This window comes from Bos grunniens, chromosome 8 (genome assembly GCF_055505025.1).
Source record: "Bos grunniens cultivar Pamir isolate PY7600 chromosome 8, Bosgru_T2T1.0, whole genome shotgun sequence".
NCBI lineage: Eukaryota > Metazoa > Chordata > Mammalia > Artiodactyla > Bovidae > Bos > Bos grunniens.
In genome coordinates this window covers 18,803,716-18,831,584 of record NC_141172.1, presented here as the reverse complement: position 1 = coordinate 18,831,584, position 27,869 = coordinate 18,803,716, and the positions used below count along the sequence as shown (strand labels likewise).

The window sequence follows — 27,869 nt, the reverse complement described above, 5'->3', positions numbered from 1 at the left end:
GGAAGGAAAACGGACAGATAGTCACAACGCAAAATGACTATAAAGTCGGGTTGAAGTAAATCATAATTCCTTGAAAGTGTCCTTGAGTGCTGATAAATGCTTACTGACAAAAAAACATAAAACCTGTTTATTTCCCATATAGCCCATATAATATGTCTGAGATCCTTGGATAAAAATAACTGGGAGTTGAGAAACAAGGCCTGTATCTATATAACTACCATTTATAATTATCATGCTGTAATCCCCACCCCTACATTTTACATAACAACAGGCCTGGGGTCATAATTTCACTTAAGACTCTTCTCTAGACCTGCGTGGAACTCAGGGGAAGAAGAAAGCAAAGCTGTTTAAAGAAAGAGAGTCAAGGGGTGGAGGGAACAACAAATCAAGGGAAAAAAACAGAAAGTCTCCACCTCATCCACAATAATCAATGTATGAATAAACAGCTGGAAGATTCCATTTGTCATCTTCCTTCGAACGTTCCCTTCCCCCCTAGATCTGTACAAAAAATAAAATAATAAATGCCAGTTGGGTAAAAGTGTAATACTGTTTAGTCAGAATTACCAATGAAGTAAATTGTCTTTTCTCCTTGTTAATATGCTCTTAATATTGAATGAGTTGCATTTGATCATGTAATATTTTCAGCAATTTGAAGAAAATCTTTACCATTAACTTATAATTACATAAGTTTTGTCTAACTATGGAAACTAATACTTTATTTTGTGATGTTTGTATCCACAAGAAAGATTTTGTAGATAACAGTAGTATATTTTTCCAAGATTTGGGGGAGGGTGGATATGGAAAGCTGGGTGTGGTGTGGAGTGATGAAAATCCAGCATGTGTGTTATGTCATTAAAGAAATTACCTGAAAAATGGTAAACTTGTCCATTCAAACACAAAATGCTAAATTCTACTCATTCAGTATATATGCTTTTTTCAGTTTTTTTCAGAGGAGCAAATACTTTTCAAAATGTCATTTTCAACATGTTTCTTTCTCTGTAACGTGGAGTTAAATTATGTAAGAAATTGAAAATATCTTAAAATACTAGTTTACTTCCTCAATAAAACAAATGTTTTTGAATTTAAAAACTTTTAAATGGATATAGTATAAGTAACTTGTACTTTTCCAACTTTTAACAATAAAAAATGAAATACAATCACTTTAAAACAAATGGTATCTGGATGTGGATTTCACTTTGAAATTTATACTGTTATAAACTGAAATATTAATATACTCTATCTTGCAATTAATACAGACCATGTGTAAACATCACATTGTACATTAAGCACCTATAATCAATCCCTCTTCATTCATAGTTGGGTAAAGAATTATCCAGAGCATCTGGTCTTGCATTAGAAAAGCATTTGAATTATGATTGTCTTGTTAACTCTGATATGTCTTCAAAGTACTTGATATTATTTTAAACTACAGCAGAGGAGGAAAGGTATGGGGAGTCATTGAGAGCTTGGAGAAAAAGTTTGACATAGAGAAAGCTGCAAAATGAATGGTTCTCAAAGCAGGAAAAAATAATGAATTCAATTAATTCTTTTACAAAAATATCTTTATAGAGGAACAGTCATTCACAGGAATATTCATAAGCTATTGTGGCAATTTTTTTATGATAAATAACCCCCTTATATTAGATCTGGGGAGAAATACTATCCTCTTTTAGTATCCTCTAAAACTTTCAGGATTTTATGATAAAGGTGACTGTACATTACAATTGTAACATTTTTTTAAGTAAATAAAGCAGTTAAGCTATTTAAATGAGTTTACAATGTTTGGCTTAAGGTGATTTAAAACATCATATCCTGTCAGGTAAGTAAAAATATTTGTCTGTGTTAATTTGTTGGGCTGTTTGGGATGAGGGAGGGGAATGTCTGTGGTTCATAATGTTGAAACTGTGACAGTTTACTGCCTGCGTGAGAAATATATAGCTTGATAATTACTATTTTATTTATCCTTCCTAAAGAAGTATGTCAACTTTACTTCCACGGTTTAAAAAACAGGGCGGGGGATGTGGGGGGTGGGGTGGGGAAGTTGTAGAGAAAACTGATGCTACTTGAATTAGAACATGGCAGCGGAGCAAAAGAATGAGGCGGGAATTAGCACCATGGACAGAGACAAGCCGAGCCAGCCTGACTACACGTTTGCAAAGCTTAATAGAGTTTTCTGTCCCTCCCAGTGAGACACCGAAACTGCAATTTTGGGGGAAATTTCATGTCTACAGACTTCAAGGAAGAGTCTCTCCTATCCATAGAAACATGTTTATTTTGATTAGGCTTGCTTTTGCTAAGACTCGGCCATAGTGACACACCGCCAGGAAGGTTAAATGCCCCGAACTGGCTGTGCACACTCAACTCTAATCCTTTCAGACACTTCTTCCCCTAGTGAGCCTGCCAGTCATCAGTGTGTTCATACAAAATAATGCAAATCCAGGTAGTCATCAAAAAGTCTACTAAACCTACTCCAGAGTTTGTAATCCTCGAAATTCCCAGAGGAATCGCAACAAAAACCTCTACTCTCCCCTCCCCCAATTCTTCCCCCAGCTCCCTCCATTGCCTGGCAAAGGGGCAAAGCCTTCTATCAGAAGGTGAGTGACCTCGGAGACTATTTTGCAAGGAACCCTTTACATTGCAAACACTTTCTATTAGGGACTGTGCCAGAGATGGCAGTGAGCAGGATCACAGACATCCTTTACTTTCTCTTTAATTTTGTCTTTAAACTCCTATTTAATGGAAAAAGCTGTAAACGGAACACCTCAGCAAGAATTGACCCTAAATTCTGAGGCTACTGTTTACACTTAAAGACACATGAATTGTATAATTTTTTAAATAAACGTAATGTAGTGTCTCGGTAAAATTTCAAGATCAGCCTATATTTTCCTTCCTCCCCACCACCATCGCTTTTTTTTTTTTTTTTCTCGGCAAAATTTGTATGGGGTTCATTCTCCTTTAGATCATTTGCCAGCGGATATTCAGGCTAAAATCTGTTGCATGTGCCCCAGAGTGTTTCAGAAAATTTATTTGCAGCTTCGGGTCAACGATCATTTATGTAAACGCTCCTACAAATGCCCTCAGATTTCTTTCCCTCCTCTATTTTACTCGGGACCAACTTTTAGCAAGATAAACTCACGTCTTTCCTGAGCATGCAAAGGGTGATCTAGGCGACCAGGGAGGGTGAAGTAAGAAAAACGGGAGGTGAGAAAGGGCAAATCAGAGCTTCGTGTCCATTTCTTTCAGAGGTGCTAACAGCCTTATCTAAGCTTCCTCCTAGAGCCGATACATCTCATGCAAAATTAATACAAGTAATTAAAAATAGCAGTTTGCAAAGTTAAAGGAAACCATCTGTCTCAGCTGGTGGCAATCAGTCTTTTCGTCGGTCCCTTTGCCGGGTCCTGGGAAGAAGCGGTTTTTCTGCTTCCGAGGCTCGGAGACTCTTTCTTATATTCAAGATTTATGTTTCCACTTGTGTGCGATGCACGTCTAATTTGAAATAATATAGCCGGGCTGAGCAACCAGTCAATCAGAGCTATCAACGCTGCTCGGCACGCAGCCCTGCCCCCACCTCCCTCGATCCCTAACCTTCTTTCCTCCTCCCCCTATCTCGCTCTCCTTGCTCTCCCCCTCCTATTTCCTCTCTCCTCTGCTGTCTCACACACTCCCACTTTTCCCCCACGTGTGTTCAGATCAAACCCTTGCCCCATAGAGCAAGTGACCGCACCGGAGCCCGGTGACAAAGGCAGAGTTTGTATCAGAAGAAGACTGAGGCCCAGGGAGACAGCGGCTAGAGAAACAGCTGTCTTATCAGCCCGCTGCAGAGATGGAGATGGCTCGAGAGGTCCTCAACAGATAATCACTTGAATACGTTTGCAATGCGCCAAACTTCACGCTTGATAAGGCCAACCATGTAGAGAGCAGTCCAGATCCTGCTCCATTCTGTTTTATCTGGGCTGTAAATTAAGAAATTGAAATTCAGGTGGCAGAGGCAGCAGTCGGCTGATAGACCGCTAAAGTAAACTGTCATTAAAATGCTTTCGGCAGGCAGAGAGGGGGCGCCCGGAACGGGATCTATTTTTTTAATGGGGGGAGGGGAGCGGTGAGAGAAGTCCACCGGTTTTAAAAATTATTTGGGGAGAGGAAGCTGTAAGGAAAAGTTGCAAAGGGACACAACATCTTAGTCATGATTCCTAGTCATAGTTACGATGTAGAAACAATTAGAACAAAATAAAGTTGTGTGAAGTTTGATGTAAATACAGATTAAGGGCCAATTTAAACCAATCAGATTAAAAAAACAGGATTCCGTCTTTTTCAGAGCGTAGGATAGAGGAAGCTCTCTGACTCCAGTATTAGAATCGGAAGCTCTCTGATTCCAAATGGGCTCTCAAATTTTCCTTTTGTTGTAAGAAAAGTAGATTAACCAGATACAGAGGAGTGTACGTACCATAAACGGAGGTAAACTTGACCTTTTTGTTGAAGTGATGGGGTCACAGGAGAGATTCCAGGGTGGCTTTTAGAATAGCCAAAGAAGTCGTCAACCACAGAAACGAATCTGCTTTAGCTACTTACAAGAATAAGAGTTCTATTTCATCCACCCCACCCTCTTTACCCAGATAATCACTATGGGTTGTTTCAGAACTCAAGAAATTCCACATAGGTATTTGGACATCACCTGATTCTCTCAGCACACTTTACATCTACACACTTCTGCTTTATGGATATGGGACATGAAATTCTATGCATTATTTAAATAAATGTTTGGCAAAAAGTTTCAAATGTAAAAGAACCAGAATATAGCCAGTGACCTTGTTGTCTTGACTCACTGATGACTCTGCACTGTATCTTGTTCTCTATTTTGTTGAATAGTTTGCAAATTCACTGGTGTGCATTTTTGAGAGTGTGCAAGTATGAGAGGACGAAGTACATTTTCCAGGCAGCATTTATATTTTAAGTTTTAGCAACCTTTCTAAAAAGATACCTTCAGCTGATAAGACATGGTTAACACAGTTTTAGAAAATCGATCAGTTTTTACTTTGTTTAACCCCAAAACTTTGATCAATGTCAGAGTGCACTTAATTGACAATATAAAGGCTGCATAAATCACAGTGGGTGAGAAAGAATTGAAAATAAATTTGTCAAGAAAAATGATGAGAAAAAATTTAAGATGCTAGTGTATGTTTCCAGTTATTGAACTACTTAGATATATTAAAAAAACACTTCTTTTAAACTTTGAAATTGCCATTTGATTACTCATAGGGAAGTAGGCAAATAAATATAAGCCATGGAACCTCAAACATGTTTCTGTTGAACATTTTTTGCAAAAATCCTTCATGCCTTGTAACACCAAGAGGTATTAAAAACACTCAAGCACACAAATGAATGAGTGCTGCAAGGGTTCTTCCATGAGAGAGAAATCTAAGTTTATGTTAAGCAATTTCTCCCTTCCATAACACCACTTTCCATAATGTGATGGTATTAGTTTAAATAATGAAGGCTATATACACGTTTTAAGAAATATTTTTAATGAATTCCAGAGTTTTAGGCAATATCATATTATCTTCTGATAATGAGACATTTCCCTGCTTGTTACAAATAGTCAAACAAATTTGAATTGCCAGCTTTAATGAGTCTCTTAAGCTATGGGTTTTATTTTTATTTTCCTTAAGTAAATAGAAAATATGCATACAAAGAACTGTTTAACCTATTCTTTGTCACTACAAGTAGGACTTTTTAAAGATGATAAATTTACATAAGGTTTAAAAGATGCATTATAAGTTTGAAATGTGAGACAAATATATTTTATAAATATAAATTATTGTAACATTTCAAAAGGAAAAGATAATTTTAAAAAGAAAATTTTCACTATTGAACAGAAAAGTGTTTTAGCATGAAATTATTATAAAGACCACTCCTGTCTAATTTTTGTCACAAATGATATATATAGTTTCTAAAAGCATAGCAATACATTATGAATGATAAAAAATAATTTAAAATTTTTAAGTGCAAAATTTATTTTTAAAATGATTCCCCATGTTAATTCTTCTCTGTGGGAAATAGGATCACAGATTTTTAAGGTAAACAGTCTCTCTATGATGTATAAAGGCAAAATATTGGAAGCTTTGGAAATATATAAAAGTTAAAATATTTTTATTTAAAACTGATTATAATTTTATTATTAAAAAAACCAGACAACTAAATGTATCTTCCCAGATATAACATTTATCTTCAGGTGAGGGTCAGATGAGTGGTACATAGTCATTTCCTATTTCTAACTATTCCTGAATCTTTGACAAAAGACCCATTTCAGTTTGCTTTAAGCATCTTTTGAGTGCCTATATTTGTAAAATATCTCTTATAAGTTTTTTAATAGTATGGTTCATCCAAAAATTAGTCCTTTAAATAGAAATTGATATGTTGCTTTATTATGAGCTACACTTCTGAAAATTTTAAGAGCTTGGGTTTTCACTTCAGCTACATCTGAATCTGAACCTGACTCCACTAGTATGGGGTCTTGGATAAGTTATTTTATCTCATTTAAGCCTTGATTTTTCTGATCCATAAAATGGTAATGATATTGTTTAATTTAGGATCACCGTAAGGTTAAATGAAGCCATAAGTGTGAAGTACTCAGACTTCCTGGCATGGAGGAGGTAGTCCATACAAGGTAACTACAACTATGGAACAAAATGGTGACTTAGCACATTTATTTGATGACGCCAGAATTAGAATTCCTGTGTGTATATGCTGTCTCTTAAACATTTTCATTTGCCCTCATTAATTTCCTGATATATATTATGATAAATAGCTTCTGACATTTCTAATTGTAACCAAGTTTAAAAGGCTTCAAAAGGCATAAAATCTTCTGTCTCCCCTGTAAGGTAGCTTCAATATATTTCCCAATACAATTTCATGATTCATCTGTAAAAAAGTTGTGCGTCTTCAAAAAGGAACTTAGTCTGAGATCCCATTTGATTGATATAATAATAAAAACACCTTAGATTTTTATAGTAACTTTTATCACAAAAAGCTCAATGTACTTTTACATATTTATCATTGTAACTCAGGAGGAAAGGAAGGATATAAATTATTTCTCATTTTCAAGGGCATAACAGAGGCACGAGGAATTTAGGTAACATTTCTAAGATTAATAGGAATACAGAATAGGTTTCCTGAATACCACTCTTTCTGCAATGTGTTACTCTCTTTGGCATTAATTGCAACCATTGTTCTTTTAGTTAGGCTACCAATGTTAGTGTTTGGCATTAAGTATAGGTTATAATTCAGTTAAATACTCACAGAAATCAAGATGAGTCAAATATATATTATCACAGTCTAATCAAATAAAAATATTTTCATTTTGTGCTGAGAAACTTTTATTATTCAAGTACATTATATATGTATAATATACATATGTATATGTACCTATGTAAGTGTATATGTATGTGTACATATGTATAATATACATATATATATATATTATATATATGCTTCCCTGGTGGCTCAGATGGTAAAGAATCTGCCTGCACTGTGAGAGACCTGGTTTCGATCCCTGGGTCAGGAAGATCCCCTGGAGAAGGGAATGGCAACTCACTCTGGTATTCTTGTCTAGAGAATCCCATGAACAGAGGACCCTGACGGGCTATACTCCATTCGCAAAGAGTCAGACAAGACTGAGTGACTAACACAATACATATATACATACATTATCCATTTTTATTTACCATTCTTGTTACCTTTACAGCAAGATTTTTAGAAGTTACCTGTCATTTATGACCTTGAAAGAAATCAGTTTCCACCTCTTTATCACTTGCCTCTCCCCAGGCTCATTCCCTCTCTCCACATATATTTTTATAGGCTATTATATTTATTCCATTTACATAGGTGAACAGTACTTTCTGCTCTAGTTTTGTATTTCTTACGTTGTCTGTGCTTGAAAATCTATTAAAATAAATATCCAAAAGAACACAGAGGTAAACTCTATAAAGGGCACAGGAGACTATGCTTTTTACAATAGTTTGTTTTGAATGAAACAAAATGGAGCCATAATGTCCACTTGACATTGTAAAATATAAGACGTCAAAAGAATACTAAACCTTGCGTATGGTTTATGGTTGTGCACTTCCCTCCTGGGCTTACTTTGCCATGGATTAATACAGATGTAGCTACAGATGCGGACTTTCAGTGAGTAAGCAGAACAAAAGGAAACCAAACTTTGCAGCCTGATAAAAGAATGAAGCTTAGGCTTTTGGATGTGTAAGTTCATAGGTTACAATGGAAAAACAAACTTACTATTCTTTAAACTTCAGTAGGCATCTCTCTATAGCCTAAATATATCTTATAATTTGATAGGACTGACCCACTCAAAATCAAGTCCAACCATGTGACTGCCAGACTTCTACCAGAAAGTCTAATTACCACCAAGAGTAAACAAAAGCACACACACACACACACACAGAACAGCCAGAGCTACTCTTCACTGTCATTTCACACCAACCCCTTTTAACCCTTCATGTTGATGTGACTAAATGGAAAATCTGTTTCTCTGACTGAGCACAGGTATATGCATCTTAAAGACTGAAAGTACTGTTGTAATAGAAATAATGTTTGGTGTCTTTGGTCACTGTCATTCCAGGATGACAAATTAGAGAATAGGTTGTTTGAAATGTCAGTTTTTATAAACACGAGTTGGAAGATATAACATAAATGAATGGTGTTTCAGACTGCTTAAGTTGTCTGAGTAACAAACAGACGTTTCCTTGAATTATTTTGACATAATTTACTGTGAAATTTCTTTTTTTTTCTTGCTGATATTTCTTGATTTCTTGTGCAAACAATAAAAAAAAGTCTCTATTTTGTCAGGGCTTATTATTTAACTCAAAGAGCACTGTCTTGCAGAATACTAGTATTTCCTAGATGTAATTATTACTAAAATAGAGGTGCATCTTCATATTAGTCATATCAAAAGGATGCAGAAAAATTTGAGCCTCTTTACAAGGTTTTTATAGAAGAGGAAAATATGAAATATATTATGGTGTTTTACTCTTTAGTTTTAAAAGAACTTTATATAAATCTACTTTATTGCAGGGGCATGTTTGTGTGTGTGTGTGTGTGTTTGTGTATGTTTAGAGCAAACGAGATTGAGAGGTGAGGAGACTAGGCTGACTGTCATGAAGGAAGTGGGCTGCAGAGCAACAGAATTACCAGGTTGGTTAGGTTTTGTGGCCTCACATCATAGATAGCCAGCAGAGCAGAAAACTGACATAAAACTACTGGATACAAGGTATATATATATATATTGAAAGTTAAGTTGCTCAGTCCTGTCCCACTCTTTGCGACCCTGTGGACTGTAGACCACCAGGCTTCTCCGTCCATGGGATTCTCCAGGCAAGAATACTGGAGTGGGTTGCCATTTCCTTCTCCAGGGGATCTTCCTGACCCAGGAATCAAACCCAGGTCTCCCACATTGCAGGTAGATGCTTTAACCTCTGAGCCTCCAGGCAAGAATACTGGAGTGGGTTCCCATTTCCTTCTCCAGGGGATCTTCCTGACCCAGGGATGGAACCCAGGTCTCCCGCATTGTGGGCAGACGCTTTAACCTCTGAGCCACCAGGGAAGCCCTATATAGAGTCAGACATGACTAAGTGACTTCACTTTCACTGCTAATTAGGCTACCACATGATTGGCTCTGATTACTGATTTCTCTTCCTCATAGCTTTCTTCAGCTTTTTTTGGCTCAAAAGTATTATTTGTTTAGAACGCTATCACTTCCCTAACATCTGCTATAAATACTTTGACCATTAAAACATTTTCATTATTATCTGTGTAAATCCTTCTTTTATATATATCAGTCTTCTCCACATTTCTGTCCCTTGACCTTGCCACCTCATCCAGGGAGTCCTTGGAGTTTTAGACAAAAAGCTTCTTCACTCTTCTGAAGGAAGGAGGTTGCCACTTCCTATTCCAGGGGATCTTCCTGACCCAGGGATCAAACCTGCATCTTTTGTGTTGTCTGCAACCACTACACACCTGGAAAGTTTCTGATGCTTTATGTGCATTAAATCGTTTAAGCCTCACAACAATCCTATCATTTTAAAGATGAAGTAACTAAGGAAGTTAAGTAATTTGCCCAAGACCACACAACTAGAAGTTGACAAAGCTGGGATTTGACCTTCAGTAGACCATTTGAACGGTCCAAGTCCGAAACCACTATTTAGTAGATGACTTGTAAGGTACTTTTCAGATATAAAATTCAGTAATTCTAAAGAAACAAATCAGAACTTAATACGTGCAAGAAAACAAAGGCATAAGGAAAATAGATATTACAGTTACCAAACAAAACTCTATTTTTTATTATGAAAATAATTATACTCCTGTCTTGCCATGCTACCTATTGCTGACAAATGAAAAAGAGATAAAAGTGATAAGTGGATGATTTGCTTCTACAATTCAGATCAAATGCAATAAAATTTTGAGAAATATTACATAATATGTACTAGGAGGTCCTAACCACTGGCAATTTCAGGGGGGTTGAAGAAATCTTAATTATTTAGCTTTTTTAGGGAATTCCCTGGCAGTCCAGTGGTTAGGGCTACATGTTTTCCCTGTCAAGGTTGCAAATTTGATCCCTGGTTGGGGAACTAATATCCCACAAGCCACAAGACAAGGCCAGAAAAAAAAAAGAAAAAATTATTTAGCTTTTGTAAATTTTAGTGTTCATATGTTTACTCCATAACCGTAGAGGAAACAGTTAAGGATGGTCACCAAAATATTAAACGGTGCCTATTTAGAGGTAATAGGGATTGGACTTTAAGTTTGTTTTTTTGGACTTTAGTTTTTCTTAACACTTTCTGCAATATTGAGCTTGTAAAAATTCTGAGCTTTTTTTTTTTTTTACAAATCAGAAAAACAGGTAGTTTTGAGTTTTGAGAAGGAAAAAAATCTCTACAGCTCCAGTCAAGTTTTAGCCTTGTATGATACGGGGTCGTGAGGACTGGTGACCTCTTCAAAGACGATGTAGATTTAGAGAAGGACATATTAACAGCTCTGGGGCTTTATAGTTTAAACAAAATAATTTATAAAAGACAAATCCTGAGATTTAATGTATATAAAAAATAAATATAATAGAACAAAATGAAAAAAAATCTCAGAAATTGCTCTACCAGTTTCTAAGGATAATGCAGTATCAGATAGAACTATCTTGTCCATTTAGAATTGCCCAGTATGAATTGCACACAGGAACAACTATTTTCTTCATTCACTGCCTATGACCAAGGGATGTTCTTTCATTTAATTAAACATTTCTTTTTCCCTATTCTATCCTTTCTTGCAAGTTGCTGAAGAATCTCATACAATGAACCTTTATTCCCAACTAAGAAAGCCCTTATATTTCTATGGCAAATAAATAAATGAAAACTCTAATACAGTAAAGAATTATAATGAGATTGAACAATAACTGGCTTCCTGACAGGTACCATTTAGTGAATTGCTATTTCAGTGCCCTAGACAGTTACCTGAGTTAATTCAATTTTCATATTGTTTAATTTTTGTCTCTAAAATCACTCTTCACTATCTCAGCTCTATAGGATGGGACAGTCCAAACAGCCTCATTTATCTAACATTGTGACCATGAATCTAACAAGAACTGCGCGCAGGCATTATTTATTTTTAAAGGAATACTATGAATAAACTTGTATTGACAGAAGTGAAAAAGAAGGTACTAAGAAACAATATCAAAACAAGAGAATTTTATTTTTTAACATGATGTGTGTGTTTTAATGTGGACCTGTTATTATCTTTTAAGCTTTATAAAATGTGAATATATATTAACTTTTATACATAAATTATGACCATTTTGGAAAAAAAGTTATTTGTCATAAATAGAGGACATAAAATGCCTCTGCCCTTACTCAAGCACTCATTTGACTCATGGTGCAATCTTGAATAATTTTAAACCAAACATGACTGCGGCAATCAATTTTCGTCCAATTTATTGGGCATGAGTTAAAGCCAATTAAAAAACCATTTTTGGTGCAATTCAAGGGGAAAAATGTATAAACCCATGAAAAACAGATTTCAGTCCTAGACATGAGTCATCACTATTCTAAATAATGGCGTCAGTCCCAAATCAGAAAGAACATATCCTAAAATTGCATATTCCACACTGGAAACTGCATTTCTCAGCAATGATTTTATACAATTTAAAAATATTTTTAAAATAAGAAATTGATTTGGAACGAAAATCACGCTCTTCAAACCCTGTCTTACTTCTGAATATTTTTCAGCCACCAAATTAAAAGGTAGTTTTCAGCAGCTCCTGAGTTTCTGAATTAAGAACTAAGGTACAAAGCCATCTGTGACTTTTACACAAAGAAAGAAAACATTTTACCTGTAATTTTAAAGTATCTCTTACCTATTAGACCATGTCTCCTTTCACATGAATATAGTGGCTCTCTTTTAAGGCCATAAAATGAAACAATCCCTGTACGCTCCAGATAATCTTAGGGTAATCAAAGCAGCAAAATGGAAGCTTCTAGGTTGGAAATTACAGCTATAAAATGCAGCCATACATTTGCAATCTGTATATTAAAAAGGCCTTTTCAGGGTTGTAGCGGTTCAAACTACTCAAGCAGACGTTCATTTTGGTCCTGCCTCTCCTCACTCCTTGGTATATGACTCTAGCCGTGTTGCCTGATCTCTCCAAGCCTCAGGTTTCTCATTGGTAAAATGAGTATAAAAATAATAGGTGACTTCCCTGGGGATCCAGTGGCAGGGGGGCTGGGTTTGATCCGTGGCCAGGGAACTAGATTCTACAAGCTGCAACTAAGAGTTTACATGCCGCAACTAAGACCTGGCACAGAAAAATAAATAAATATAAAAAAATTAAAATAATAGCTACCTTTTAGGGAGGATGTTGTGAGCATAAAGTGAAAAAATGTCTGTTAAGTGTTTAAGAGAGTGCCTGGCACAGAGTGGGTCTTCAATGAACAACAGAACTTGTGAGAGATCAGATGAAAGTTCATTCATACCTCAACCCACTTGCAGAGGCTTTTTCCTTTGAAAGTACAGATACCTGGTCTTGATCCCAGGAGTAATTCTACTCGGTAATTCCAAGGTGAGGGCTAAGCATACATGTTTATAAAAACCTCTATGGATGATTCTCATGAGCTACTGGTTTAAAGCAAAAAATGATACAGATTTTTCAGTTGCTCAGTTAAATATGGACTTGTAAACTCTCGCTTGAACTGTTTTGGATTGGCTTTCTCCGTTGAGTAGATGAACTGAGTAATTGACAAATCTGTATTCTGGATTATGCTGAGAGATTTAACTGGGAGACATTTTAAATGTTTTATTTGTATTCAGATGTCTGTGAGGTCACAGAGCAAGCATGATTTTCTACAATTTCCTGTTATTATAATAAAAGAACAGACTTGTGAGATAAACCTGGGAAATTACAGTCATTCCACTGGCATGGATATATTTTAGTGTTTACCACCTCTTGTAGCTTTTGCTTCTGTTTAACACACTTAAGCAGATAAGCCAATACTACCAAATCAATTTTTCCCAGTGATATATTTTCCTGTTGAGTTCATTTCTAACTCTCCTATTCCAAGACAAGTGAGCAATCTTCTTAGTGATACAGATTAGGACTGCCACACAATTAAGAAAAGCAACCACCAGAGAAAGATATATTTTGGCCTGAAATGACCACCCAACGAGTTAACTCACCATGATTGTTTAACAAAAATGAGGGCATTTTCCTTGGGAGCAACTTTTAAATATTAACTGAAACCAAGACTCTCCTTGGGCTTCCCTTGTGGCTTAGCTGGTAAAGAATCCACCTGCCATGTGGGAGACCTGGGTTCGATCCCTGGGTTGGGAAGATCCCCTGGAGAAGAGAAAGGCTACCCACTCCAGTGTTCTGGCCTAGAGAATTCCATGGACTGTATATAGTCCATGGGGTTGCAGAGTCGGACATGACTGAGCGACTTTTACTTTCACTTTTCAAGACTCTCCTTAATATCGTCCCATTAGTGGAGATTAGTTTATTAGATTATAAACTGTCTCCCTGTTGAAAGAGAGATTGTCCTAGTAGATCTTGGATTTTAGCAAGGTTTGTAAAGAGGCAATGAGAACCTAGGGGAATAAGGGATAGCCAGGTGCTAGGGGTATCAAGGGTAGGTGATAGGGAGGTGAGATAAGTCATTCACCATTTTTTCACCATTTTTGCCTAGGGCTGCTCTAGGTCCAGCTGGTATGGTCTCAGACTTAAGGCCTTCTTTGTTGGTAGGCAATCAGAGTTCTTTATACTCTAGCATATCTTTATTCAGGATTCCCAGGTGGCACCAGTGGTAAAGAACTTGCCTGCTAATGCGGGAGATGTAAGAGATGTGAGTTCGATCCCTGGGTTGGGAAGATCCCCTGGAGGAGGGCTTCCCACTTTAGTATTCTTGCCTGGGCAATCCCATAGACAGAAGAGCCTGATGGGCTACAGTCCATGGGGTCACAAAGAGTCAGACATAATTGAAGTGACTTAGAACGCATGTACATCTCTATACAGGAATCCAAGAAAATCCAATACAGCCATACCCCCAAATAGAATTTTGAATTTAGAGAGTTTCTAGAGAGCAGGCCAATACCCTTTCCTTGGATCTAAATATGCAAAAATTCACCTAAGATCTCTCTGGGAAAACATCTGGAAACATTCTACCTGCAACCCCATCTCAGGGTTCACTAATGACTCTACAGTCTACATATAATTCAACATCATGTTTTGCCAAGCTGTTGGTAGATCAAAGAAATGTTGATTAAGATACTGACCAAGAAGTGGGTTTCCCTAAATTCTAATTGCAAAACTATTTTTAAATCTCTATGTTTCTATAAGGGTAAAATGAAATTATAGTATTTTCTTTTCTTACTTTATAAGGATGCCATGAAGTCAAAATAAGATTACATATATGAAAACTGGAAAAAATACTTATTGCTGTGGCATAAGAATTGAGAGAAAAATAATTATTTTTTAATGTACATAGCTTTCTAGCAAATTATCCAAAGCCTTTCAGGAATATATTTACTTTTATTTATTATGTAAGCTTTTTTTTCTTTTCTTTTCAATATAATTCCCCCAAAAGTTTCAAAATCAACTTGGAAGATAACCCTATGCCTTAAAAAGTGAAACTGCCTCACACTTGCTGAACAATTAACATGGAAATGTAAATCTGTAGAAAAAAATGAAACCTTCCTTTTTGGTTGTTTGTGAATGTAATGTTTTATATAAGTCTAGACTTAGACAATTGGCTTCTAAAACATGGCTCTCTAAAGTTTTAGAGGAGAGATCCGTTTCAGAATATTTCATTTAACCAGAGAGGATTGCTTTCTCCCAGCTGGAAGCTTGAACAGCTGTTGACTTGACACTTTTCTGTTCCTCTGGGTGAGAGTTCATGGACCCTCCTCATGCCATTAGGAGGACACTCAGCAATGTATGTGGTCAGAAGTACGTCCCACGCCAGCCCATTTCCAAGGCTACCCTTCTATCCTCTCCCTAGGACTAGGGCACAGATAACTCAGAGCCCTGGGTCACCTAGCGGAAATAGTCTCTCAGTTGAGGAAAACCAACCTCCACAAAAATCTGCTTTCTGACCCATGGTTAGGTCTCAGGCTTATGTGACCATAAAGATTCCTTGAAGGACTTTTGATATTGACCAGTCTCAGAATTTGGCTTTTTTTTTTTTTTACACTTTATAGGAAATTTCCCTTTTATTTAGGGTGTATTTCTGAGTGCTTCTTAATGAATTGTTTGTTGTTGTTTAGGTACTCAGTCATGTCCAAATCTTTGTGACCCCACGGACTGTAGCCCACCAGGCTCCTCTAATGATGGGATTTTTTAGGCAAGAATACTGGAGTGGATTGCCATTTCCTTCTCCAGGGTATCTTCCCAACCCAGGGCTTGAACCTGCGTCTCTTGCATTGGCAGGTTCTCTTTACCACTGAGCCACCTGGGAGCCCCAGTATTCCTGTTGCTGCTGCTGCTAAGTCGCTTCAGTCGTGTCCGACTCTGTGCAACCCCATAGTCGGCAGCCCACCATGCTCCAACGTCCCTAGGATTCTCCAGGCAAGAACACTGGAGTGGGTTGCCATTTCCTTCTCCAATGGATACTAAATAATAACTCCCTTTTGAACATATAGGAAGAAGAACAAGCAAAAAGACTATTTCAGAATAGCTGCCACTGCAGTACTATTTACTGTACTCACCAGAGGATACCTCTCAGAATGGCTCAACATATCTCTCCTCTCATTCCCTGTGGCCTCTGGCATTTGATGTTCAACTAACTCTTGACTTGGGCCACTGGCTACATATCGGTGTTAGAATGAAAACATTCCCCCTACTTTAACACCTCCTGCTAGTTCAATAAAGCGATGTTTAAATAACTGAACTGGCTTCAGTGAACTGTACTTGCCATTTTTTCCTGCTTCTTAGCTAGATAAAATGGAGATAATTATGAAGTGGATGAGCAGGTTTAATGAAAGCCAGTTTCTTTTGGTATACTCCTGAAGCAGCAATCATCATCTGTTTGGCTTTTGAAGAGCAACAATTATAATCACTTAAACCCCCAAGGGGAACAAAAATAGAATTTACATTAGCATATAAAATATACAGCTGGATTGGGCAAGCCTATAAAATTCTGGGGAAATCATTCTAATCTGAATGCTATTCAAACTCACAAGTAATATGAGTTCAAGAGTATTTTACATGCTTCCTTCCTATAAAATAATACATATAACAATGTTGAGAGGATTTTCCTAAAAATGAACACAAGGAAATTAAGAAAAAAAAATTGTTGCCAAGAGAGAATCCCAGAAGGAATGGACTAAACAGTATTGTCACGACATCGGTGAGCATGATATTCACAGGAAGTACCAATCACTCTGAAGAGAAGATTTCCCATGCATTTAAAGAAAGAAAATGGGGTGGTTTTAGTCTGATCAATAATGAAACAATCATAAATAAGGAAAATTGAAGATTAATAGTACTTTCCTCCTCCACTGTAAATGGGAAAGCAATACAAAGGAAAGTGAAATCGCTTAAGTTGATCCCCAATTGCTATGAAGCAGAACCCTTTTTCCTATTTTAAAACATTTGCCTATTATTTCCTCTCAAATAACCTCTTTCTTACACCTCCCTTTCTAACGCTAGCCCAGATCACAGGCAATCTCTCCCACCATTTGTGTTATTTAATTACTTTTGCTTTTGTGTGCCTTTCAAGGTTTTACAAGATACCCTTTTTTGGTAGAGCACTGAAGAATAAAAATGAGGCCTTTGCATTATCCATTATGCTACTACCAAGAAAACACTAACATAATCAATAGAGTAAAGTCTTTCCTGGCTGTGCGCATTTGTCAAAAACAGTATAACTGAGAAATTACACTAATGAATCTTGAAAAATTCAGCATCCTACATAGAAAACTTGCTCTTCCTCATCATAAGTACATATCATAATGTAGAGAGTAGGAAATATATATACTTTCATCTTTCTTTATATTATTTGAAGTTCCACTATTAATGGAAAAAAAAGTCAGTGTGCAAAATTTCACCTCCACTGGGAAGCACTTCCTGAATACCCACAGGAAAGCCAACGGTGGACATATTGGCGATGGCTTCCTCTACTGTCTAAAAGCACTTCATACACACCTCTGATAACAATTATCTCACTGCATTATAAGGAGACTGACATGCCCTTCTCCTGCACAGACTCTATATAGCCTGACAGCAAAGCCATCTTTTTCCAGCAGGGTATTCCTGGGCTCCAGCACTGTACCTTAAACCTAGTAAACATACAATAATGTTTGTTGAGTGAAGTTTATCATTTCCATACTCCAAGACATATCAAACTGTTATGGTGATTAATAAGGATCAACCATATATTAAATACTATCTCTACCATAACATCAAATCTAATGGTGATCTAAATGGTGATCTAATGGTGATCTAAAGCACTGAGAAATTAGAAATTCCAGTCTAGATTTCTGTGGCAGTCCTTATTCTCCTTATGTTTAACAAAGGATAAGGGTAATTCTTTAGATTTTATTAAATATAATGTGTCCAGTGGTAATTTTTTTTTTTAATGGAAACACTCACAAAACTGAGTTCTCACTTCTTAATGGGAATGACTTCAGGTTTCATTAGCTTTCCATGTCTTTCTTTCTATAAGTTAGAATCATTAATACTGCCTTCTCAGCCATTGTCAAACTTTGTCTGGTTTGGCGGTACGTAGCTAGTATTATTGGAGAAGGCAATGGCACCCCACTCCAGTACTCTTGCCTGGAAAATCCCATGGATGGAGGAGCCTGGTGGGCTGCAGTCCATGGGGTCGCTAACAGTCGGGCACTACTAAGCGGCTTCACTTTCACTTTTCACTTTCATGCATTGGAGAAGGAAATGGCAACCCACTTCAGTGTTCTTGCCTGGAGAATCCCAAGGGATGGGGGAGCCTGGTGGGTTGCTATCTATGGGGTCGCACAGGGTTGGACACAACTGAAGCGACTTAGCAGCAGTAGCAGCAGCAGCTAGTATTATTCAGCCTTTTGCTATAAACTTTTCGTGTTCTGAAGGGCTTTGAAAATCCATAACATGTAATTTTACTTTGAACACAAAATGTAAAGATTTCATGTTTGAAAGAATTTAAAGTAATAATTGAAATGCATAGCATTAAAGATTCCAGGACCTATGCAGGAACTATCTTAAGGTCTTTTCATTTCTTTTTCTAATTTAAACAGAGTCCACATTTTCCTAATTTTTCAAGTGAAATTATTATTTTGTTGAAGTTACGGGACAGCGATGGAGGAGAGGTGCAAGAGATGCCACAAACCTATCCTAAAATACTCTTAGATTTTTAGTGAATAATAAATGTTAATATTATTATTAGACAAAATTCAGTTTTGTGGCATTATCCCACAAACTGAAACTGAAAAACTGCTTTAATAACTTTTTTGCTTCATACTAATATAACTTTTTGTATAGTTATTATTTATACATACAGACTTATGTACTTTGATGAATTTTAAGGGAAAGAAAATTATATATAAAACTATGATTTTAGTCAGTAATAATGGAATGTGAATTTTCAAATCAAGGATAGATTACAATAATAAATATATATTATTATGTACAGATACATATTTATAATAATACATGTATTTTAAAATATATGTATAATAACAAATATATTATGATAAATATATTATGCATATAAAATATATAATAAGATAAAAGATTACACAAATATTTTATTAATGCTGTTAAACAACCTAGCCTTAATTTTAATTAAAATAAGGCAATAACTAGAATTAGATTTGGGGATCAGGGGTAAAAGTCTAAGAGTGTCTTTTAAGGCATGGTTTCCTAGGTCAAAGTGAGGCAGAACTGAATTATATGTGACTGACTCCTAGACTGTTAACATTGTTCTTAAAAGTCCAAAATTATCAGACTTTTTAAAAAGTAACTTTTTTTGAAAAGGAATTTTCATAGGTTTAAACAGGATAGGGCTGGATGATTTCTCTTTCTAAGAGTCAAACTTACAAAGTGGATAAGCCATTTTATTTTATTTTTTTTTTATTTTATTTTTTTTGCTTTTGATTATATTTTATTTTTTTTTATTTTACATAATTGTATTAGTTTTGCCAAATATCAAAATGAATCCATTTTAAAAGTCCTTTACTTAGTGAAGTGAAAGTCGCTCAGTCATGTCCAACTCTTTGCAACACCATGGAGTAGTCCATGGAATTCTTTAGGCCAGATTACTGGAGTTGGTAGCCTTTCCCTTCTCCAGGGTATCTTCCCAACCCAGGGATCAAACCCAGGTCTCCCTCGTTGCAGATGGATTCTTTACCAGCTGAGCTATCAGGGGAGGAGCACTAATTCAAATGCCTTTTAAATATGACTGCTCTCTGCATTTAATAAAAGCAACTCTTTTTTTTTAAAAGAGAAGGGTCTACACAAAACAACTGAGGACTCTACCCACTGCAAAAAACGCAGTTACAGTGCTTTCGTTTCTTCTCAGGTGAAAGTGAAAAAACTGAGCAGTTTTCTGTTGAATGACATGATGTGCTTAAAGATCTTTTATTAGTACTTAGGGGGGCTTGAGTGGATGCTCCTGACAAAATCTTAACATCTTCAGTTTTGCAGTCCCAAGGTAGTAAATAAATAAGCCTGAGCAGATACAGTATCTATGTCCCAATCTCTTAGGTTCAAATATTTTATAAATAAAAATGAACAATTGGAGCTTTTTAAAGAGAAAAGATTTTTTTCCTAGTATTTTAGAGTCTATCATTTTATAATATTTAAAAAACAGTCACAAAATGAAGCACCATTTGAGACTTTATTTTTCTATATCATTTTCTATCTTTAAGTCTCTTAGTTCATTAAATGAAAGTAATTTTTAAAATGGAGGTCCCTATTCACTGAATAATTAGGCTAAAACTTAATTGATTAAACTCTTAGAAAATAAACATATGGCCAAAAAAATCATGAAATGATTTGCTACCTATAGAGTCATATAACATTTCACTACTTTAGCAAATGTTACTGTAACTGAATTTCTTTTGTAACTGAATTTTTTTATTTTAAAAAAGTCTTTAAAACGGAAAATTAATCTTATTTACATTGGTAAAATGAAAAAAAATCACTGCTTATTTAAGTTAAATTTAAATAAGGGACTTATTTTTAAGTCCCTTATTTTTAAGGGAAACTGGTTTTCAGTTAGTCTTTCCTTTTATGAAGTTATTGCTACATATTTGTGTATGTTGTGTACATTTCTAATATATTGGCACATATTTGAAAATACTTTTGTCATTAAATTTAATCGTCCTCTTCTTTTGTTAACTTTTGGGGTGGGATAGAAGATGCAATAAATTTTCCATTAGCATCCTCAAAAAGAAACAACCAGCCAAACCAGCAAAATGTATCCAAACCCAATTTGGGGACATAGGAATATTTCAGTAAGATTTTTTTTTCTCCAAAATGTTTTATTGAGGAAAGTGCCAAGAGTAACAGGTAGTCATTCCTATGTTTGGAATCTGGGGAGATACCATGGGTTTTATGTGGCAGGTCTCTTTAAATTTAGTAAATGAGCTCACATTTTCTATTATTTCCTTTTCATTTTGCTTGATATTGAACCCAAGTTTAGAGTCAGATGGATTCAAATCCTCACTTCATGGTTTATGAGCTGTCTGACTCAACTACTCAGTTCTTAGACCTACCACCTAGAGCATTCTGAAGATGAACTGAGATAACACAGGTAAAGCACTTACATATATGATAGGATGCCTGACTGGATCATGGTAGAAAGACAACAAATATTAACTATTAAAGTTAACTTCTTAGCTGTTTTACATTGTGTATTTGATATAAGATACACACTAAGCTTAATGCTAATTAGACATAATAAATGAAAGTTATTTTTTCACTTTTAAAATCATAGTTTCACTTCAGCCATTTCTTTTTTACCTGTACTTTTTGCTTACAGGAACATTTTATGTCCAAGATACGGTTTAAAAGGTAAAATCTACAATATAATTTTAGATGACCCTGGCTATCACTCATCCCCACTCCCTATATCTCATCCATTTTTCCTCCTTTATTTATGATACCTATTCACTTAAAGTGAGTCAATGTCATGGGAAATGAATATTTCTATGAGAAAACAGAAATATTGCTTAGTTGAAAGCACTTAAAATTTTGTTCTTATGAATACTATAAGCTTTCTGTTATTTGTAAAATTTGTTCTAACGGAACAAGATTTAGGGGAAGATATCAAAACATGGCCACTGTATTTCCAATGTGCCAATAACATATAATTAGAACATTGAGAAAAAAATGATTATAATATTATATTCTGATATAAAGAAATTTGCATATAGAGAATATTAGAAGACAACTTTCAACTATCCAACTTATTTCAATAATAATTTTTATGATTATCCTTAGCTGAAATAGTAGTTTTAATGTATAAATGAAAAACTACAGTAAAGTTGAGGATTTGTTTGAGATTATGAGTATGATAAAGTAAATCTGATTAAAGATGTTTTTCTCAGTTCAAGTGTCAAAGCAATCTAATTTTCTATATATATGTTCAGGCCATATATTTAAATAGGTATGAAAGTTGAGTAGTATGGTCCAAAATAAATTATACAATTGAAAAAGATTGTTAGTTGACTACCTGTGCTCTAAGAATATCAATACATAAGAAAAGCAAACTTCCCAACTGTAATAGGATTTAATTATATATTTTAAAAATATATAAAATACTATATTCTAACCTAAACTCTTCTGAGAGTCAAAACTTTACTGAATTGATTCTGCTTTTACCAACAGATAAGTGTTTTAGTTATTTTGTATTTAAACTCTCAAACTGAAAACTGTTTTAAGGATAGTAATTGCAAATAGTGATTATTTTGAAAGTTAACCATAAGGTGTCATTTTCCTGTGATATTCACTGGTAAATGACAGTTAGCTTCATGTAGAATAGACAAAAAATAAGTCAGTTGTTAAAATAAGTTATTAAAGTGTAAGTCTAATAAAATACATTAATCTTTATTGCAAAATAATTAGTTTTAAAAGTTACTATATGTGTTTCTCATGATCAGAGGACATTTGTAACAACTTTAAAAAACTTTATTTCAGAATACATCTTGAGAGAAATGTAAGCACATACGATTATATATTTACACACATATAAATCAAAGTTAGAAGTGGTTTCAACAAAACATGAGAACAATTACTTTCAAGGGAGTACTTTTGCTTCCATCCCATCCTTCAAATGAGAAAACTTGGATGCCCTTGCCTCATCAGAGAATGTGCAAGTCCATTCCAATACTGGGGGGCCCAGTCATCTCCATGGCCTGCCCTTGACAAGTTAAAAGGCAACTAGATTCACAAACGGAAAAAATTAGGACTACTGAGAGCTGGCCAAACAATTCAGAATTTTAGATGAAAGGTTGAGCCCTTTACCAAACTTGAAAATCATTTGAGTTTGCCACAAATATTAAGTTGGATAGTTTATCCTCAGGAAAGTAAATGAGATACAGGGTCAAAACTCAGAAACCCTTCCCTGGAATATACCTCTCATTAAAAAAAACTAATAAAAGGGATTAGAAGAGGAGATGGAGGAAAGACCCTTAAATGAACCTGGTCATTTTAGCTGAAAAACAGGATGGAGTCGGGAGGAGGGCAGGGAGAAGTGGCAAGGAGGGTAGCAAGCAATCCTCTTCTCCAGCACCCAATCTTTTAAGATCACAACTTTCCAAATGCATCATTTGATCATCATTTAGCATTTAAAATTTGTCTAAGAATGATGGCTTCTAAGGTTGCTACCTGAGTTAGTGCAAGGAAGAAAGAGGGAGGTCTAACACTGCAGGTGACAGCAAGAGATCGTTGTAGTAACTTGCAGTGACCCCATTGTTCCTTTTCTCTTTAGGATTTTGATCAGGAATGACCCGGCTACTGTGCAGAGTTCAGGAAGTCAGAACTGCACGGAGCTTTTGAAACCAGACAATAACCTAGTTCCCTTCTCCCTCCCCTGTACCTCGACCCTGCAGACTGCCAACTCTCACCCACTTTAAATGCATCAGGTACGTTGCCATCCCAAGATTATCAAACAGATTAACACGGAACATGTTAACTGACTGACCATAGTAAAGAGAAAACAATTAAAACTACTGTTTTTTGTTTCACCGCCCCCTGCTCCCAGCACCCAGCCCCCAGCCCTTTGTGTGTGATGAGTCCCCTTCAAACCACCCACAGACCGAGCACACGAGAAGAAATGGTAATTTTTTGTTTAAAAGTTCACTTACCACGGCAACCTCATATTGCTTTGTCATGCTTTTTGCACTTAATTTTTCAAAACTGCTTGTGCAGGGCGCAGAACTGGGAAGGCAGGACTAAAGTGTCTCTAGTAATCACAACAAAAAGGAGAGAACATTCACCAATCAGAATTACATTAAAATGCACAACCCCCAGAGCAAGATGCAAGGTTCAGACCACACCAGGGAGGGGGTGGGGTGGGAAATGCCAAGCTAACAAAACAAAAGGTAAAGAGTGGTTGGAAGAGAAATTGGTCCAAGCCGCCTTTAGACAGAAGACGGGCTTAAAATCACCACCACTATCTCTCTCTTCCCCGCCCCCAGCACCCCCGCGATTACCCAAGTGTCTGCACTTGCCTCCGGCCGGCTCAACTGCAGGAGACGAACGCCTCATCTAAGTTCACTAGCCCCGCCACAGTCTTCTACTGCCTGATGGGTTCGTTCAGGAAGACACTTCCAGAGGCATCCATCCACTTGAGGTCTGGGCTTGGCCACTGCTGCGGGGCTGCAGAGAGCAGCTGCTAGGATCGTTGCCGTCTCGTCCTTGCCTCATTCGCGCTGCACAATAGCCCCGGCTGGGTGCACTTCATTAAGCCAGCCCGAGAGCCCCGGGAGCAGGGCAGGCAGTGTGACAGCGCTGCCCCTTTGTAATGACTGTGTGATGGATGCAACCGAAGGGTGGGGTCTGGGTGGGTCAAAACTGTTAATGACAATATGTATCATTCTGTCTGTCCTCCAGGAGAGGGAAGCCCCCTGCCCTGCCCCCTAGATCGGATGGTCTCTCTCTCTCTCTCTCTCTCACTCTCTCTCTCTCTCACACACACACGCACACTTCCGTCTTTCTCCACCTCCCTCTGGGATTTTCTACTGTCAGCGTTCAAAAAAGTATGAAAACCATCGGATCCTTTCCATGTGAACAGATAATGGATAGCGAATTTGTCCGTAAGGAAAGAGAAGATCATAAAATCGAAGCATACAGGCATAAGTGGAAGTGGAGAGAACAGCTAGGTTGGGGCAGGAGGGGAGCAGTCGTGCGCCCGGGACTTTAACGAGCGGATAGTTTAAAACTGTCAGTCAGTCGCACCCGCACCTCCGCTCGGCTTCGGGAGGCGCGAGACTGAGTTCCCAGCGCTCCGCTTTCCTCCCGGAACCAACCTGGGGGCCGGGCGCAGAGGGAGAAGTGGGGATAAAATCCACACGAAAGGTCCCCGCCCGTGAGCAGACTGCAAGAAGGGGTCCCGGCGCCCTGACCGCGCGCAGCCGGCAGCCGAGGCACCCTGCAGCTGGACTGAAAGCCAGATCGGCCGGGCAGGGGGCTGCCAGGGTAATGGAGTGAGTTCCGGGTCCGAGACCCGCGGAGCGGGCCAGGGATTTGGTCCCCGACAGAGGGGTACACCTCGGCCCGACACCCCGTCCCGTTTGCTAGTTCGGCGCGGCTCCCTGGTCCGGAAGCGCCGCCCTCGCAGGTGCGCATCAAAGTCTCGGCTTCCACGACTCTACCTCTCCCCTCCCATCAACCTTGCCACCCCTCCCAGTCTCACTCCTACGTCTTGCTCGCTCTGCACCCCCCAGAAGGCAGAAAGCACCTGAAAACGTCTCTCTTTTCGCCTCTTTTGTGAAGAGTCTTGAATCGTTGCTTCGCTGCCTTCCTATTGCCTGGTTGAAAACATCCGCGGATACTTTTTCCTGTTAACAAGCAGTGATTTTTCAAGTATGGGAAAGGCTTACGGTCTACTTTATTTCTCTGTGTGGACAAATAGATTGTTATTTTACACTCAACTTTCCATTTCCCAACTTACTGTGATGCTCTCCAGTTGATGTGGCTACAGAGCATCTGTCTCGAACAACCTGAGCGACTTCTCCAGAAGCGCGTGGATCATATTTATCTATTTTTATTAGAGTTAATGAAGCTCCATTTCTCTGACACTGTAATCGACTTCTATATTTTCTTCATGCCTTACAGCAGTTAAGAGAAAGCAGAGAGAAAACAGAAAGTTTATGTATAATGAAGCATCTCTCCGTTTTTATGTCAGCTATTTATTAATCACTTAAAATTTGTGCATATATAAATAGGTTCTGCAGACTGTTCTAGGCCGTGGGAGAGCACTAAAGACGATTTTTATGCCACTCTTCAAAGAGCTTCTGATCCAAAGGGAAGGTAAAGGAACCGGTGGTAGCTTTTAATTGCTTCTAATAAGAAACCACATTTAGTGACAGCAAGCAGAGATCTTGTCAGAGACCTTCAGCATACGGGGGAAAAAAGGATATGGTGTTGACTTTACTGTTCCTAACCTTCAAGGGCACAAAAACTTTCCCCTCTTTTAACCAACTACTTTTCACAACCCTTGGAACTTCTTAGAGATACACCTTAATGAATAAGAATATGAATTATATATAATTAACAAAATAAGTGTTTCTATGTAAATAGCTCTTTAAAGAGCATAGAAAACTTTTTTAAAAGATATTTCCTCTTACATTGTTTTACTAATAATTTGCATAATATATAAGGCTTCATAAAAACAGTTGTGAGTGGAGACAGAGCTTGAATGGTTTTTGTAGTATATTATTATAAGTGTAATAATAAAGAATAAAAGTTTATTTTGTTCTTAAAACTCACCATTACTTCAAGACCTAGTTTGGCAAGACACTAAGGACTTTTCTTTTTTAGCATATTTTTCTGGTTGAAGGTACCCAGGACATTTTTCAAAGAATAGCTCATTAAGTGACTGGGTAAGTTCCCCCTACACTCCTTTTCAACAGTTTTGAAGACCTTCTAGAATATATGTACTTGAATAAGTTCACTTTTCTCTGGTCTCCTGCACTGCTCCTCCAGCCTAGAACTACAACTCTTAGGAGAGGAAAAAATGGAAGGAATGGGAATGCTAACTAATGGAATAAAGGGGTTTTCCTTGACAGTTTGAAAAACAGACTAAAGAAATGAACAATACATTTGGAAACTGGGTCTTTTAACAAGTTAAAATTTTAAGATGTGATAAAAATAGCTCCAGTAAATGTATGCATTAAATGTATTAACTTTGCAAAACATGAAATTGCACCTGGGAGACGTTAACACAGTTGGAGATTATTAAGACGTATCAACTCACTCAGCATTAATGAGGAGAACTGGAGCCTAGTGTGGAACACAGTTGTACTAAATTAGCAAGAGTCATATGCCTAAATGTAAATTGATTTTTGCCTAGGAGAGAAGGATATATCAAGCCCAAAGAAAAACTGTAGATATGTTAAAACAAAAAACTTACCATTCTGCAAAAGTGTTTCTCCTCCCAAAATTCTCTAGCCCATTCCATGATAACCTATGTTATAGCATTAGTACACTTTAAAAAGGATGTTTAACACCTGAAAAAGGTAATATATTCTATTTTCTATTTTTATTAAATCTATTTTATTACAATTAGAAGCCTGATTTATTTTCTTTGCTGTATGTAGCAGGGAAAAATAGAGGACAAAATAGTTTCTTTGACATACATCAAGAATGAGATTATCATCAATAAACACAAACCAGGTCTGGAAAATATATAAGCTAGGTATTAAATAAGTAATTTACCATCTGTAAATCTCCCACCAGTGGGTAAATATTGAGAGTCATGCCAAGGTTTCAGTGACTCGTAGAATACAGTGGTTCATCCCAAGTGACCTTGACTCTCCCCTTTTAGGAACCTCTCAGTGAGTTTTGTTACAAGAAAGAGCAAGATGATTCTTGTAAGACTCCAATAAGGAATCAAAAGATTCTCCTGCGTGCTGCCTTTTTAAGAGCAATTTCAATACTCAGCCTCTAGGAAAGCATTATTTTTGTGCTGTTGAGATTTCTTTGCCCATATTAGGTAGTAGGGTTTCTGGAGTCATATAGAAATTGGTTCCAATTCTTATAAACTGGATGACTTGGGCAATTCTCTTAAGTACTCTAGACTACACTTTTCCTTTTAGTAAAATTAAGAGCAAGGACAAACTACCATTGTGATGATTTAATGATACAAAGAATGAAAACACACCACCTA

General features: G+C 36.9%; 1 protein-coding gene across 9 annotated transcripts; it reads right to left on the bottom strand.

Annotated features, from left to right (window-relative positions):
* Positions 1-1,529: 1,529 nt before the first annotated feature.
* LOC147366718 (uncharacterized) lies at positions 1,530-27,869 on the bottom strand. 9 transcript variants are annotated; one of them, XR_015169031.1, is made up of 5 exons: positions 25,653-27,343; positions 25,440-25,539; positions 24,211-24,358; positions 23,845-23,942; positions 22,645-22,918 (listed from the first exon to the last, which is right to left on the bottom strand). XR_015169031.1 is itself a non-coding variant. In XM_086414233.1 (5 exons), the coding sequence occupies exons 2-3, from the start codon at positions 25,325-25,327 to the stop codon at positions 24,375-24,377; spliced, it is 498 nt and encodes a 165-aa protein (XP_086270359.1). In that variant the 5' UTR covers positions 25,328-25,539; positions 25,653-27,869; the 3' UTR covers positions 22,645-22,918; positions 23,845-23,942; positions 24,211-24,374. The 9 variants fall into 9 exon arrangements, 5 of the variants coding, with proteins under 5 accessions (XP_086270362.1, XP_086270359.1, XP_086270360.1 ...); XR_015169028.1 differs by having other exon boundaries at positions 24,211-24,553; positions 25,653-27,341; XM_086414233.1 differs by having other exon boundaries at positions 24,211-24,553; positions 25,009-25,539; positions 25,653-27,869.

Bases quoted from the DNA above. Each gene is read 5' to 3' on its own strand.
- LOC147366718 (XM_086414236.1), bottom strand. From the start codon at position 25,327: ATGCGCACCTGCGAGGGCGGCGCTTCCGGACCAGGGAGCCGCGCCGAA. The intron at 24,554-25,008 runs GTTGGTTCCGGG...TGTCATTAACAG, and splicing joins CCTCTGCGCCCGGCCCCCAG to TTTTGACCCACCCAGACCCC.